This window comes from Etheostoma spectabile, chromosome 12, assembly GCF_008692095.1.
Source record: "Etheostoma spectabile isolate EspeVRDwgs_2016 chromosome 12, UIUC_Espe_1.0, whole genome shotgun sequence".
Taxonomy (NCBI): domain Eukaryota; kingdom Metazoa; phylum Chordata; class Actinopteri; order Perciformes; family Percidae; genus Etheostoma; species Etheostoma spectabile.
In genome coordinates, this window is record NC_045744.1 from 3965847 (window position 1) to 3983558 (window position 17712).

At 40.0% G+C, this 17712-nt stretch overlaps 1 protein-coding gene across 1 annotated transcript; it reads right to left on the reverse strand.

Annotated features, from left to right (window-relative positions):
* fndc7a (fibronectin type III domain containing 7a) lies at positions 1 to 12688 on the reverse strand (the record flags this gene model as incomplete). The annotated part of the gene is given in 14 exon segments (XM_032532473.1): positions 1 to 590; positions 2604 to 2640; positions 2915 to 2944; positions 3031 to 3294; positions 4378 to 4632; positions 5353 to 5610; positions 6235 to 6492; positions 7409 to 7663; positions 7793 to 8047; positions 8427 to 8684; positions 9269 to 9529; positions 10657 to 10914; positions 12046 to 12064; positions 12581 to 12688. Coding segments are annotated over 13 exon segments (2460 nt in total). The 5' UTR covers positions 12638 to 12688.
* Positions 12689 to 17712: the final 5024 nt, after the last annotated feature.

Genomic DNA, 17712 nt, shown 5'->3' on the forward strand with positions numbered 1-17712 from the left:
TGCCTTGCCTAGTGAGATGGATACCTGCAGCCTTACTTTTAACTGACCCTCGCCAACCAGTTTTACATCCCAGAGGCATGTCATACAGCCGCCTCATGGAGGCCTTCTACTTGGAGAAGTCATAATCTTATTTTAAATTGATTTTGCTTTTCAATAACTATTGCCGTGATTCATTTTACCTGGAAGGTTTACTGTGAAGTTTCTATTTCTGCTCCTTTTTCATTTATCAACCAATTGTCATTAACATGTTGAGGTTACATCAGGTCTTATAATAAAAGGGCATTGATTAAACATGAGGAAAAGCAGAACAGAAGACAAAATAACATGCAGCTTATTAAGTAGTAATTCAAATAAATTGGATAAAAGCCCATGGTTATTTATTTAAAAGCCGCCTTTTTGTATATTTCAGTGTTTCAATTCAGTGTTTTTACCCTATGTTTTTTCAGATTTATTCATATTTATTTATGCAGCTTTCCTCGCAGCAGCAATAACAACAAATATATATTTCTTTTTGGTAGATTGGATCTTCACAGTCTTCTGTCCATGTTGGAGGGTTGGTTAGAAAAAGGTGGGGGACGTGGAGGGGTTCACTGCAGGGCAAGAAAGATGAGAGGGAGAAATGATCAACCTGGACTCGGTGGGAAAACCAGTTATTACACACATCCCATCATAGCTTCAGAACTGATTCATCCCACTTAGTAAGTGGTTGTTTCATGCGAAAAAAACTTTCCTCGGGTCATTTCATATGCACAAAGCAGAATACAGCTGTGTCATACTGAGTCAGAGGCTATTGAATATCTTCTTATTTATCATCACAGACATAATAATATGGCCGTGTGACGTTCCTGCTGCAGCTCTCCGTCCTTGTCGTCCTTTCGCTGAGTCATGTTGCTTCATTCTCCTGCCCGTGATTTATGGACAGACACGTATCGAGTAGGTAAAGACAGGTAGAGATCAGCCTCACCTGTACTTGCCTGTACGCTATATGTTCCCTCAAACATTCACATCTATTGTAACACAAGTGCACTATAGGCACAGTTGATTTATGGAGGCTTGTGTTGCTGTCATAAGATACCCTTATGATAAGCAGAGATGGCAAAAGTACTCACTTCCTGTACTCAAGTAGAAGTAGAGGTACTTGTGTTAAAAAATACTCTGGTAAAAGTAGAAGTACTGATTTAACTTCTTTACTCAAGTAAAAGTAACAAAGTACAGGCTTGGAAATTGACTTAAAGTATAAAAGTAAAAGTTGCCTTAGAATGAGAAAGCTCCCTGGACCAGACAGATGTTACTAGAGAGACGCTGAGAAACTACAGTGGACGTGGACAAAAGGCTCTTTATTCTTTATATTGCCTACATTTGACATGGATGTCTGCCAACATGCCCAAAACAAGCCTGTTTTTTTGTGACAGAGACTCCAGGTTAATAAGATTCTGAGTAGTGAGATATGAACTGAATTGTGATTTTGTGAGAAGTCATTAAATTTGGTATTGATGATGCAAAAAATAACAGGAACTCCAGTGAAATGATTGGAAACTTGTCAGTGAGGACTAGATCAGGATTGGATTTAAAGCTGATTCTGGTTTCCAACTTCATACAGTCTGTTTATTGTGACAGAGACTCTAATATAAGATTCTGAGTAGCAAGATATGAATTCAATTGGGATTTTGTGAGAAGTCTGTGTATATTACCATCAAATTAGATTAAATTTGGTATTGATGATGCAAAAAATAACAGGAACTCCAGTGAAATGATTGGAAACTTGTCAGTGAGGACTGGATTAGGACTGGATTTAAAGCTGATTGTAGTTTCCAACTTCGCCCCTGGTGTGTATGTTAAAACACGGACGGAGACAACTTGTCTCTGTTGATATTAGGCTGCAATCATGCAACGTTACAAACATGGGCGTGGATAGCTCTGCTACGGCTGTGTGTTTGTGTGTGGTTCTGCAAAAAATAAATAACATCGTAAAGGCTACCATACACAATGCATAGGAATCATACATGTATATGTTAGTAAAAAATAACAATAAACCCACCATTAATTACATTATCTTAATGAAGAGTAACTAGCTTACTGTAGCATGTAAATAATGCACCTAAAATACAAACGCAAGCCATCATGAATCAACAGCCAACAAAATCACTAGCTAGCTTCAAATTTACCAGAACTATAGGCCAATAAAATGAACTGACAACATATTGTAAGTTATATGACTTTCAGTTCTCAAGGACGCACACACACAATCTCAACTGATTATCCTCCGATAGACGAGCTTTAGTACAAAACTAAAGCATCGAGTCAATTTTGTAAAATGTAAGGAGTAGAAAGTACCGATACTCGTGTTAAAATGTAAGGAGTAAAAGTAATAAAAAAAAAATAGTAAAGTAAATTAAAAATACCTGAAAAATATACTTGAGTACAAATACTTTGTTACTTCCCATCTCTGAGGATAAGTAAGCATTTGGTCTGTGAAAACAGCTTTTTATAAATTTCGTACACACATGTTCGCACTCACAAAGCACTGTGACTACTGTACTGTAACTCCAAGTGGTCTGTAGACAGTGTGTTCCTATCTGGAGTGAGTTGAGTGACAAACTTACCGCGCTTATTTCACACTTCGTCTTTTACGTGAGACCACTTAAGAAGGAGAGAAACAAGGTTTCAGTGCAGTAGCAGTTTTCAAACAGCTCCTAACTTAACAAAGGTTTATGAGAATAGTTCTGACATTATTTGCTTGCTTGCCGAGAATTAGATCAGAAGATCGATACCAATAAATGTGAAGCTACAACCAGTGGCAGGTTAGCTTAGCTTAGCATAAAGAGTGACAACAGGGGGGAACAGTTAGCATCAAAATGTCAAACTGTTCCTTTAACTACTGCAAACCAAAAAGTCAAGTTTAGAGGATACTTACCCATGGCAGCATTACCTCCCGGGCAGGGAACTGAGAAAATGACAAAAATGAACACATTAAAGCCGCTTGTTACTAATAATTACGACAACAAATCACATCACACGTGTGTTGCTCACCTGAGTATGTCCTCGGTTGACAGAAACCGACTTTGATCCCGTTTTGTCCCACCGGTGCCGCCACTACCGTGTAGACGTCCCCACACGTTTCCTCCTGGATGTCACAGTATTTGCTGCCTCCCGCTGCGATACAGGTGTAGTTGGCTGCTGTCCCGTACAGCTGTACCGTGTGGTTCTGCATCTGAGGGCCCAAAGAGCTCCAGTACACCCTGAGGGAGTTGTTGGCCCTGCGATAGAGCTTGACGCTGGTTGGACAGCAGGCACCTGCAAGAATTAGTTTGAAAAAGGTGAGTTTGTGTTATTACCAGAGGTGGGTAGTAACGAGTTACATTTACTTGAGTACGTTTTTGAAAAACTTCTAGGAGTAGTTTGAAATCACTATTTACTTGAGTAGATTAGTGAAGAAGAAACTGTACCCTTACTTCGCTACATTAGGCTACAAGGAGCTCGTCACTTTTCTTTTTACCTCTTTGGTATTCTTGTTTTTACCCCAGCGTACGTCTCATTTTAATGTTTTATTTTGACAGAGAGAGAGAGTCTTCCGCTGAGGGCTCTACCACGCGACTGCGTTCCACCAATCAAACGTCGTCGTGCAGTCACGTGACCGTGCTCGATCTCAGCGGCGGGACAGGTTAGCTTCGCGGTCGTAGCAAAACAAAGACGTCAGAATCAACCGTCGCCAAGGCAACACAGACGAGGAGGAACCCCCCCCCCCCGGCCCTCACAGTGAAAGCATGGTTACCTTTTAGGAAGAGTGCGAAACAGCAGCTACATCATGTGGCGTTTAGTGTCGACCAAAACAAACGGACATGTGAGCGTTCAACAACCCAACGTCTAACCTGAGGAGACGTAGCGGTAGTTTTAGTTTTTGCTGTGGATAGGTGGATGTTTGTCTTTTAGGTTACATACAGTATGTTTTGCACATGCAGTATCCATCCAAATTTGACGTGACAAGTCTCTCACTTAAGCTATTTTGTAATTAATTAATTACTTTTAATTTTTTTATTGATTGCACGAACTATAAGTTGCCTAAAGATGATTATTTTGTATTTTTGTCGGTCTGATTGATGCTTGTGTTAAGAAATAAATCAGACGTTACTCAACAGTTACTCACTACTTGAGTAGTTTTTTTCATCAAGCACTTTTTTACTCTTACTCAAGTAATTATTTGGATGACTACTTTTACTTTTACTTGAGTCATATTATTCTGAAGTCACAGTACTTTTACTTGAGTACCATTTTTGGCTACTCTACCCACCTCTGGTCGTTACTACTGACCATTTCCACGCTCAAACAGGCATCTGTGTGTATATTTTGTGTGCGTGTACATGTGCGATTTGTCCTCACTGGATGAGAATCCGCGATATTTGCACTCTGACTCGTGTCCCGTGCTGCTGATGGACACCATGTTGACGCTGTAGTTGGTGCCACAGGTGATGCATCCCATCAGGCAGTGGGTGTCCAGGGTGTGGCACTTTGCGTGCCCGCGTGGCGACATCAAGGTGGTGATGTAGGAGCGAGCTCCGCTACCGGGGGACCAGGTCACGTTGGTCATGGCCTGGGTGACCTGGGTCACATTCACATACATGGGGCAGCAAGGACCTTGGGGAGACAATTACAGAACAAATATCAATACTGGATTAAATATATGTATTATGAGCAGGGCTTGAAATCAACATTCGACCACATGCCAAATGCGGTGAAATTGTCAATTGGCTTGCCCCGTTGGTGGGTAGCCAATTAGAATTGAATGATTCATTGTTTTTTTTATCACTGTTCTTTCACATTCCAACCGAGTCCACCATTTCCTTGGATTTGAGCAAAAAAACTGTTTAAACAAATCAAAGGAGACGTTAAAATACCAAGTGGACGGTTGGTGACAATGGCACGGTTTGTGAAGAATGCTGAATTACGACAGCAGTGCAGAACAAATGTACAGCATTGCAATATTGTTTTGTAGCTATATTGTTTGTATATATTGTTTACTATAGTCCAGCACTGATTTTGTTAATAACCTAACAGCACTTAAATGTTTATTCTTAACAAGTTTAAGAACAGTGCTTGTGCATTTCCTGTATTTACCCTTTATGAGGCAAAAAAAAAGTGGCTGGTACAAAACCTGTGTAACTCGTGGTCAAAAGAGTTTACTCCAAGCCCTGATGATGAAAATATATAATTTTTTTTATGTAACAATTGGTAAATGGTTTAGCTGGGATAGTTAAAAAATAGGCACAATCACAATCAAATATTTTAGACCCAATAAGAAGGCACTCGGTCCTTTTTTGTACTGCATAAATAAAATGTGTTGATAACCAATCATACCTGTTTCCAAAGGTTTACTGTATCCGGGTAGACTTCTCCCCACAGTCGTCATGGCCACTGCCATGACCTCATAGGTTGAACCGCAGGGCAGCTGTGTGAGCTCACAGGAGCCGTTTCTGGACTGGCACGAGTGTGTGTCGTAGCGTCCGATGGCTGTGACGGTGTAATTTGTGTTGGGGGTGTTGGGCGTAGCGAAGTGGACTCTGTACGTTGAGTTGTTGGTCTGCGTCATGTTCACGATCTCTGGGGCGCACGGAGCTGTTTTTATACCAAAAACACGTGTTATTGGAGCACATTGAGGAATTATGGTAATGAAAACGATAATATGATGATACACTTTCTTGCCAAGAGTTACATGAGGAGATACACAACTCTCATGTCTGTATGGTAAATGTGACGCTACCTTCATCAACTGGTTAGCTTAGCTTAGCAACAAGACTGGAAACGGGGGGAAACAGCTAGCCTGCTATGTCCGAAGCTAACAAAGTACACATAACATCACCTCTAAAGCTCTTTGCTGAACATAGTATATCTAATTTTTTTTAGGCCCTACAAAATTAAAGTATAGGCCTATATGTGCTTGTCGTGTTTTGGACAGAAGCAGGCTAGCTGTTTCCAGTTTTTGTGCAGTTTTTGTGCTGTACTTGACTTCATATACATTGCACAGAAGGGAGAGTGGTATCAATTCTCTCATCTAATTCTTGACAACAAAGTAAAAATAAGTAGTATTTCCTAAAATGTCAAACTAGCATTAGGCTACTGTGTCATTTTCAATATTTTAGGTATATCTCACAAAATTCCCTGCCTTCCTTCTTTTGTAAGTATGTGGATAAGTGTGTATTTGTGAGGTGATATGTCACTCTAAATACCCCCCATTAATACCTGTCTCATGTGTCTGGGGTGTGCAGGTGCGGTTGCATCCTCGTAACTCGCTGCAAGGTGTGACGGTCACAGTGTAAGCCGTGTTGCACCGCAAATCTGACAGCGCGCACACTGGCGCCGTGTCGTTACAGTGGATGACATCGTTGGTCTCTGCCGCCGTCGTCTCGTACAGCTCGGCCCCTTTGACGGGCGACCAGTTGATCTCCAGGGTCTCTGTAGAAACTAGATTTATGCTAACACCCTGTGGGCAACAAGGAACTGGGAGAGAGGGGGGGGAGTAGAAATGCAAAAACAGGTGAGAACATGAATCAACAGGGGACAACAACAAAGACTACACTGATGTCATTGTTTCCACCTGTCAACTTGCATGTACTTAAAACTTTTTTGTCTTCCAAATGTATCTTCTTGACTAGAAAAGGCATAACTAATAACATGGGCTCTGTTCCATTTTTCCCAGAAAGCCATGCGAATGTGTTTTTTGTGTCACAGTGTGAAAATAACCTTTCAGTACATGATAATTCAATTGGACTAAGAGAAAACTAGGTTTCTGCACTTCTTCTTGGCTTTGTTTTCAGGCTTTGGAAAATCTAGCCTGTGACGGGAGACTTTGACCAATCACAGGTCATTTCAGAGAGAGGGTAGTCCCATTGGCTGTTCTACACATGCAGATGGCGTGCTGCAACAGCCCGATTCAGCATTGGTTACAACGGTCTACATTGCAGAGCAACTCCAAAAAAAGAAAGAGAGTCATTTTTTATAGAATTGCTGCTATATAACGGCATCGGGATCACAATCACTAACGGGATAATTGAAATTAACTGTACTGTTTCCTGTATGAAGCGTGTGCACGTGCCAGCGCTCGTCTGGTGGGAGGGGCTTAGGACAGAGAGGGAAAAGCTGCAGGAGGAGGACTATATTTTCAAATTCTGTCATTTGTTTTTGCCTCTTCCAAAAAAAACTGCCTACCCCAGCTTCATTTGAGCTTTGCATATGTTAAACAGTGCAATACATTTTTTGATGTGAAAGTAGCTGTTGATAAAAAGTCATACTTGTAGATCATTGGTTGTAATGGAAGGTACACACAATGTGAAGTTAATGATCTAAATAAAGCAAAACCACTTGTGCGAAAACATGCATCAGTACTGGTACTACATGTGGGTGCTTCTGGTCCTACTGGTGGTGTAGTTGCGGACGTTTGCGTAAGGGCTGGAGCCGGCCTGGTTGTAGGGGAAGACGGTGGTGAGGTAGGTGTAGCCACACATGCAGGAAAAAGGACACGTGGTTTTGGTGGTGTTGCACGAACTCTCAGTCCCGTCGTCCCTCTTTATGAAAGCCATGTAGTACTCCACCAGTTGCACCTCATTCCACACAATCGAGCAGTTGCCTGCTTTGGGCTCCTCCACCCAGATGTTCTCTGGGGGACACGGATCTGTCAAAGAAAGAGTCACTTTTCTCATTTGACTCATGTCAAACAATTCTATTTAACATGTATGATTTTGTGTCTGCACATGTGTACAAGTAAGTTGTATGTGGCTATGGTTGTGTGTGATATACCCACATGTGATGTAGTTCTGTGGTTCAGAGGGGCTGCTGGGCCCGGCGCCGTTATAGGCAGTGACAGAGACAGAGTGGTTCTGGCCACACTCCACAGGTGTGATAAAACAGTAACCACTAACTGTTGAGTTACAGTTTTGACCGTTAGTGGTCCGGGCCACATAGTTCTCCCCTCCCTGCACTGACATCCAGTACACGGTGATCCCGAGAGACCGGCCCTGAGTCACTTCGACCAATATCACATCTGGGCTTGGAGGGCCTGGAAGAGACAGCACAGGGAAATTAGTAACAATATCTGCTACATTCATGTTCTACATCAGGGTTTTTTTTTTAAGTCAAGGATCCCTTAACTGAGAGAGAGATGGAACAGGGTCCCCCTACTACATAAAATTAGGTTACATACTAAACTGGATGGGTGGCCCAAAGCGTTTATATGTACCTTTTGCTGTTAAAATAATTGTTGGCATGATTTAAGAAATAACATACATGTGGCACTGTGAATCCTTAAGCATAATTGCTTCTGTAGATGGCTTTTCTTAGGGATTACCTTACCTATAAGCCTATAATTATTGTTTTTTTATCCCACAAATAGGCTAATAATTTATTGGATTCATGTTAAGACATCTCATTGTGTTTACGTGTGATCTGGCAGGTGGTGATGTCGTCTCCGGCTCGCCCCTGCGCGTCCCAGGCTGTGCCTTTGATGCAGTAGGTGGTCCCCGCTTCGAGGCCACCGAAGCTCACTGTGGTGTCCGTGGTGTTGAGTTTGTTGCGGGACATGGAGCCCTCCCGGATGATGCAGAGCGTGTAGAGGACGGCGTTGTCCACCGGGGTCCAGGTCACGAGGATGGTGCCGTTGTCAGGGGAGGTGGTGTTTAACTTGGGCGCCATTACCACTACAGACAGATCAAGGGAAAAGATACTGACACGATATACATATACACGAGATACAACGATTTCTGACTTCTACTGTTCTGATTTTTTGTAAGAGGTGGGACATAGAAACAGTTTCCTTGTGATTATGTTACATTACTCCTTAGGGGACGGGAGACAACCCAGTTCTCATGGTTTTGCTTTTCATATTATGAGACTAGTATATTGCCAAGTCACTGATACAGTTTACACCCTTGTGCATTGGTTGCCCAGAGCAGAGACCGTGACAATGGACGGTGATATGACACGCCGTTATGACCGGCAGGGTGAACTAAAAAACTATTGTCCTACAGGGTCAATAGTTAAGGCTGCCTTTCACTTTGCAAACACTGAGTTCCATCGTTAGAAAACTGCTTTGAATGTATAGTGTCTCTCCGGACATGTGAAAGTGGGTGAAAAGGTCCTTATCATTCAATGATATAGATTATTAGGGATATTAGTATTGGTCTTCAGGGTGAAAGACCAATACTAGATCAGTTTTTCAATCTTCTATCACTATTTGAAAGGCTGTGTGTTTTTGGGGTTCTTTAAGACTTTTGGTCCGTACCTGTCCTGGCCTCGATGGGGTACGAGGGCTGGCTCCGCCCCCCGGAGTTGACCGACATGACGCTCAGGCTGTAGTCCGTGTAGGGCTGGAGCTGCACCACGGTGCCGGGGGAGCTGCTCACCACCGTCTCAGAGAAGAAATCCCCGGTCTTGGACTCGGCCCTCAGGAGGTAGCTGCTCGCCCCGGAAACGGTGGTGAACTCCACGGTGATGCTGTCGCTGTGTTTGGAGTAGGCCTGTCCAATGCTGGGGACGTCAGGAGCTGGAGACCCAGGGAGAAAAGCAATATCCGCATGATAGTTAAAATGGAATGCTTTAAAATAAAGTAGGTCACTTTTTGACGATTTGTTGAACCAAGTACATTTACCCTACAACTATACTTAAACGGATACTTCACCGATTAGCATTAAGCTTTGTATCTGTTGTATTTTTGAATGCCCGTGCTTCCCTCCCTCATGTAAATGGACTGTGTTTATATAGCGCTTTTCGAGTCTCAACTACCATTGCTTTTTGAATAGGACAGGAACCATTCACCATTCACACACATTAATAAGACTGTGGCCGATACACTGTGGTGCTCATCAGATAAACACTCACACACATTTACACTCCAATGACGCAGCATCGTGGGCAACTCAGGGTTTACAACAATTATGTGCAAACTAGTGCACATGTGTACCACCGGGATACATAGGTACAGATCGGAGAATATGAAAACTCGACACACTGCGTTAGTAAACAATAGGCATGGCTTAGGAGGGGACTTGAGCAGCGAAGCAAGTGCATTCTGGGATTTGGTGCCTTTCATCCACATGAGCCAAAAACACATTTTCTGGCTTTTCTCGGCCTAGAAAGCACCAATTTCCAAAGAAAATTCACATTTCTACTATATAAATGACCCAATTTAAAGCTAAATTCATCTTTCCAACTGTGAACTACCCCTTTAAGTACACTTTTGTGTATTATTTGTAATTTTCTTGAGTTCTTATGTCATATTATACTTCTACTCCACCATATTTAAGAAAGAATATTGTACTTTTTATTCTACTAAATTTATTTGAAAGCTTTGGCTACCACAGATAAGGATTTTATCACTTTATTAGGGCAACAATTAACTCTTTTTTTTTTCGTTTGGTCAGTTTAACTTCTGAAAATAGTGTTTTCCCAATGTGATGTCTACCAACAGTCCAAAGATATTCAGTTCGGAGAATGGTTGGCATTTAATGGAAAAATGATGATTAATTGATTACCAAAATAGTTGCAGATTTATTTCTGAGGACTTTATCCACCACTGTAATGTAAGACATGTCTTTATGGACATTGTCTGAACCTGAATCACCACCCGGGACTTCTTGTCCTCCTTCACCTCTCCTCGCTGGTGTCACTGACCTGTGGTCTCCTGTGTCGCCGCGCTGCTGAGGACATTGAGAGCATTGTCCATGGCTTCGAGCTTCATGGTGTACACCGTGTTTGGCGACAGGGAGTTGACTGAGCCCATCACGACGTTGCCGCCGAACTGGGTGAAGACTGACGGTCCCGGCGAGTTCCTGGGTGTGGCGGTGACCTTGTAGGAGCTGGCCCCGGTGTAGCCGCTCCACTGCACCGTCATACTCTTAGATGTGACTGTGAACACTGACACAGTGACGGCTGACGGAGATAGAGAAGAAAACCATGATGGGATGCATTCAAAAAGGCATATAAGGGATCTTATCACACATATATATACACACACACACACACATATACTCACACACATATATACATCTAAATATACAGTACACACACATATATATATATATATACACACACACACATATATATGTATATATTTTTATACTGTATAAATACACACACACACACACATATACATACACTCACACATATATATATTTACATACAGTGTATATAGACACACACATATATACACATATACTGTATTTATACATATACATACACACACATATATACACATATATGTACTGTATATGTACACACACACACACACATATAGATATACTCACACACATATATACATCTAAATATACAGTACACACACATATATGTATACACACACACACACATATATATGTATATATATTTATACTGTATAAATACACACACACACACATATACATACACTCACACATATATATATATTTACATACAGTGTATATAGACACACTCATATATACACATATACTGTATATACATATACATACACACATATATACACACATATATATACTGTATATGTACACACACACACACGTATACACATATACTGTATATATACATATACACACACACACATATATATATATCTATCTATATATATACTGTATATACACACACACACATATACTGTATATATACATGTATATATGTGTGTGTGTGCATATGTATATATACAGTATATGTACACACACACTCATATATACAAAAAAAACACACACACACATATATATATAAACATATACATACATATACATATATATATATATATATATATATATATACATATATCTGATCCTTTGTTTCATAACCACATTTTCAGAAACTGTGAGATTAGTTGAATGAGGCTCCTTAGATCAAATCGTCGAATAATACCTATTCGGGGTCACTCCTACAAGATATATGAATAGAAATATATCCAAGACACATGCAATAATCACATCATGGAACTGTGGTACCTCCACCTTTTTTTGGGGTCCCATTCAGACACTGGTCTAGGATCATTACAAAAGTATTTTAAGGCAAATATGAAAAAAGATCATTTACCATTTTGAGCAGCACATATCTGTAAATAAAAAAACGTGGCAGGTTAATGACTGAAACAAGGTAATAACGCTGATGAGAAATAACAGGAAATGCAGTATTTTCGTGACAGAACGTCAGTCCGAGCTGTTGGTATTTCACATTACATCCTGAGGCTAATTATGCAGCAGGATTTAATGCCTGTATCATATTCTCGGCGCATGAGAGGCAGCAGGCTGCACATTACCTTCACTCAACACCGATTTCAGGACTGGTCAGCGCTGGTATTTCTTTCAGGTCGGAATGAATTTGTCTATTGAGCTAAGGTCGGGCATGCCACACACACTTGTTGAAAGCAGTGACACTCAAAAGAGCCAGTGTTCACAGGTTTCAAAAGTTTACAGACTACTATTTATCTGAATGTGTAAAACAAGCACTTTAACAAAGGTAGTGGAACTTGCCAACCAATGCACACTGGTTAAATGGTTCGTTGTACTGTATTCTTGTGAAAACATTTGAAATAATCAGTATGTAGTTAGAAACGGATCTCATGTCTTACCTCCGTGAATGCAAATAAAATCAGAAGTCTCAGCATCTTTGACTTAGTTCCCCCCATGCCTTCTGTGGTTTTTCCGCTGCCTGGAGGCGAGATGTGTGATGCTGTTTCTCAAAATGACTTCAGGGAAGTATCTCAGACCTAAATTGGACTTTTTTTTTTTCTTTTTTTTTTTTTGCCCTCCCTCTCTTTCAGATGAAACGACAGGTCCTTTATTGTTTCAGCAAATACCAAAGAGCCCAAAGGCTGTGACTCCTCCCCACGGGGGGTGTTCGGAAGGCCTATCAGAGCGAGACGAGTATGCTCATCTCTGTAAGACGAGAACGTCGATAAAAGAATCACCTGTGCAGCAGACTTTTTTTTAATTTCTGCCACCATCTTTTAATCCCTTCTTGTCTTGTAGCATTGACATATCTCTTCCTCGAAAGAAACTATACCCAAACGTCCCAATTGAGAAATATGCATCATCATACCTTACATTACATAGACAACTTGACACAAAGCGATGACCTGTTTCTGTCTGAAAGGATGTTTTATGGTTTCATCCAAACGACATACGATTTCTCATTAGCTCTTATATTGTGATGGATGAAACCTCTTTTTGAGCGATTATTAATTTTGGCCTTTATTCGTCAACACAAGTCTATCAAATACACTGAGTTCCTTGCAAAATACAGATAGGACATGTTAGTTGAGTGTCAAGAAAGTGTAGCATTTGTAACTCAAAACAGCTGGTGTCTTAATACGTACACTATACATTTGTTTATATTCTCTGATATCGTCAATGTATATACATATATGCACACATATATGCAGTATATATATACACATATGTATCTGCTTTAGATTCTGCTGAGCTCAATTGTCACTTTCACCACAACACTGACAAACCAGCAGAAACAAGCAGGCTCATGTCACATTTATATATATATATATATATATATATATATATATATATACACATACCTAAACATATACATACACACATATATATACACATATACCCTCATACATATATATAAATAAATAAACAAAACAATAAACACAAATAAAACTTTCTACAGTGCTTCTCTATACCTTCTGAAAATTATTTCTTTGTACATTTTTTTGAAAAGGAATATGTTTGGGCATTGCTTTCGGTTCTCATTTAGTTTGTTCCACAATTTAACTCCGCAAATTGATAAACATAATCTTTTCCTTGATAAAAAATAAATACATATAGTACATTCATACATTGCGTTGTATTGTAAGTAACTTTTCTGTGCTCTGTGTACAGTACAATGCTGTGGCTGTGCCAATAGTTCCAGTTAAGGTTACAAAGCGATGTTATCATGATAGCTTATCTCTTCCACAGGGACTCAGGTGTGTATTATGACGATGGGCTGGGAGGATCCCTGTGGACCAGATTAACTCTTTTGTGAATAAAGACCAAAAGCAGGGACCTGATCGGATAGCTTTCACAGAGTTCAGAGAACAAAAAGTATTCTATATTGTTTTGTATGTTCCAATATACTTCAACATTTGGTAAAATGACACTCTGTTATTGACTATTTGAAAACCTTGAGACACCACTGACGAAGAATTAAGAGTCGAGATTAGGATATGGACACGTTGTCTGTCTCAAAACAGAACTCCCATTTACATATTTTTTATTTTATTTATTTAACCTTTAATTAACCAGGTAGTCCCTGGAGATTGAAATCTCTTTTTCGGGGGAGACCCGGCCAAGACGGCACACCAGTCACAATTTCAACAGAAAATACAGCATAGACAAAATCACACATAAAGGGAAAGGAACAGGTCACATGTGGCAGTTACATTTTCTGAATTACGTGACATTTTAACACGGCCTTAAATTCATTTAATGGGACTAGATCATTTAGATGGAGCGAGTTTTGCAAGTTATCCCAAGACCATTGAAAGTGTTATCTTTCTATAACGATGGCTCCTTCCTGAAATGTTCCTTCATTGTATGGAAGGGATGGGAGACTAAATCCACTGTCCTGGTTCCGAGAAAAATACATACAGTATAAATGTACATTTCAACTTAGAATGAGGCGTAAGCAGTACATGAGTCCCTTTTTTTGGCCAGAATGAAGTTTGTGGATTTGCTCTTCCATTACTTAAGATCTCTTTTGCCAGTATGGGCAGAAGGGAGGAGTAGTAAGTGAAGACAGACTTAAAAATTGTGCACTCATCCTTTAAAGAAGAAGAAGACAGACTTTATTGAACTCTTGGTAGAGACCACAAAAATGAGAACCCGCCAGCAGCTACAGTGGCTTGAGAAGGTTTACACACCCAGGCTAAAGTTGATTTAAAAAAAAGGACCAAAAAACAGCTTTTGGAAATTGATCTTCAGGCCTAATCGTTGCCCTTAACCGTTCAGGAATGTTGTTTGGACACATCTTCTCTGATAACCCCCCCCAACAGTGAAACTAGATACCCCACAGCACAATGTGAACACAGCCCCGGCACCAGCTGAGCCCAGAAAACAGAAACTTCGTAAGAAGACACCGTGGGGTCGGTTACACCCACAGGCCGGCGGGGATGCACCTTAAAGGGGGTCAAACGAGGAAACCAGACAAAGGTTACCTGGGTACCGGTCCCTGTTGTAGTTTCTGTTCCTGTTGTTCATTTAATCCAGTGATTCCCAAAGTCGGGGTCGGGACCCACTGGGGGGTCGCGAGCCAGAAAGGGGGGGTCGCGAGTTGATTTCCAGAAATAAAACAAAAATTTAAAAAACGACAAGATAAAACTAGTGGCTAAATTTAAAATAAAACCAAGCAAATAACTAAAAAGGGAACAGCTCTTTTGATTTTTGGGCCTAAAGTGCGTGCGCGGTTGCGCGCAACGTTTATATACGTTTATAGTGGGGGGGTCGCGAGTCACTTGCACCGTTACTTTGGGGGTCGTGGGCTGAAAGATTTGGGAACCCCTGATTTAATCCACACACCGCATGTATGTCTTTATCTGTATTTATATTTTTCCATTACTTTTTCAATATTATTTATGGTCACAGGTGAATATAACTTTAATTTTGGTTAACTACTTTTGCTTTATTACTTTAATTACACATTCAATCTAATTTTAACGTCACTTACTTCCACTGCAATATTGCTTTTTTTATTTTTTTTATTTTTTTTTTATTTACGTACTACGGCAACTGCACTTTACTTTACAAAACCTTTATTTGACGCCACTTTACTTCAGTCTACCTTCTGCTCATTGGCTGTTGTTCGCCTGTTTTTCTTGTGATTTTACTTGTTTGTGTGTTTTTTGCTTTTCTTGTTGAGAACGCTACTGCAACAAAGGAGTAGGATGAATAAAGTATTATCTAATCTAATCTCATCTCATCTAATTTTACAGTGGCAGCATAGCAGTTTTTTACAGCAGGAGGCTAGATCAACAGGTGTTCATTTCACCGATGACAATGAACACAAAACATGGCAACCAAATGAGCACCATCGACTTTTGCAGCCTGCCACTGCCATCATCTCAACCCTACCATAAATCGGAAATGTACTCAATCTAAAATAAAATACAACAACCACATCAAATATATTTCTACTTCCCTACTGTAATCTCGATTTACCTTGCATTGTGTTATTAAGTAACACAATTCAAGTAACCAGTGCATAAAAACAAACATGAATTCAATACCTAACAGGTGCAAAAAAGGACAAAGGTTAGCATTTCACATCTTTGTTATGGTATGGAGATGAGTCATTTTTTAATTTTTTTTTATTTAACCTTTATTCAACCAGGAAAGTCCCGTTGAGGTTGAAAACCTCTTTTTCAAAAACACAATCAATTACATTTATAAAAGCTATACAACACAGATTGTTAAAAAACATTTACAATGTAAACAGGTCATTTCAGGTTCTCGTTTTAATCTTTATTAAATTAATTTCCCTCTTATGAGCAACGGTCTAAGGACTTGGAATGGTACAGGAAAAGCTGCTGTCATTTGCACCTTATCTACAATGGCTTGAGAAAGTCTACACACCCAGGCTAAAGTTGACTAAAAAGAGGAACAAAAAAAATAATAATCATCAATAATGACAATAATAAATAATATTTGGGAAATTGACCTTAATGCCTTAAATAAAAAACAATTCAGAAAATCCAACCTTTTGAGAACACCAATCAAAAATCGACAGTTTGAACAATTCATCCAAGTAAAGCTGATTAAAATACTCAAACACCCCTTCTCTACTTGGTATGTCCCAGAACTTTTCAAACGGGGCTCGATACACTGGGGGACTCTTTCAGCCTCAACACTCTGGAGAGGAGACACAAAGCAGCAACTGTTAATCTGCATGCAGTTCATCATAATTAAAGTATAATTATACAGTACTGCACATGTGTAGGTAACTAAACTAACAAACTGAGTACATGTGGTTCTCTTGACGGGGCCGGCCTCCAATCAACACCAGCTGCAACCTCCACAAAACCGGTTAATATTTTCCAATAAACATCCAAAACCTGTCCCTTATTTCATATACCCGTAACATAATGAGCTACAGTGCAATAATGCTGCAAAAATATTAGCGATGAAGAGGACCTTCATTGTATTACTCATTCAAACTAAAGGCAGAGAGGGATTTTCCTTAAATGTAATATTACACATCTGGCCTACTTTTGAGTGACATAACTTCTAACCTTGTGACTGCGTATGTGTGCTGGATAGCTCATAGCTGGGGAGCAGGTCAAATACAACAACAGGGTTAGGTGACACAAGTGGACTGACATGGAGACTTGTGAAAAGATAGTTTATTGCTTCATCTGCTGATTGATTGGGCTGCGATTGCTGTTACAAGAGGTCACAACCGGTTCACATTGTTTTATGATATCAAAAATATTGTATCAGAAAGTCATTTTCTCCCACTATAGCGGCCATAACGCGTTTTGAATACATTTTACACACCGGTCGGAATAAAATTGAAATGCTAGAGAATTGTTTTAAGCAATTAAGGGACCTATAGACTCAATATTGAACACTTTTTTTAAATATAAAAACGCTGACCATCAACAAACGTATTCTTTTAAGAAAAATCCCAAAACCTTACAATTTACAGGTGGTTATAATATCTTGTAAAATATATTTTTGCAGTGTGATTTTAGACTTTTGCATG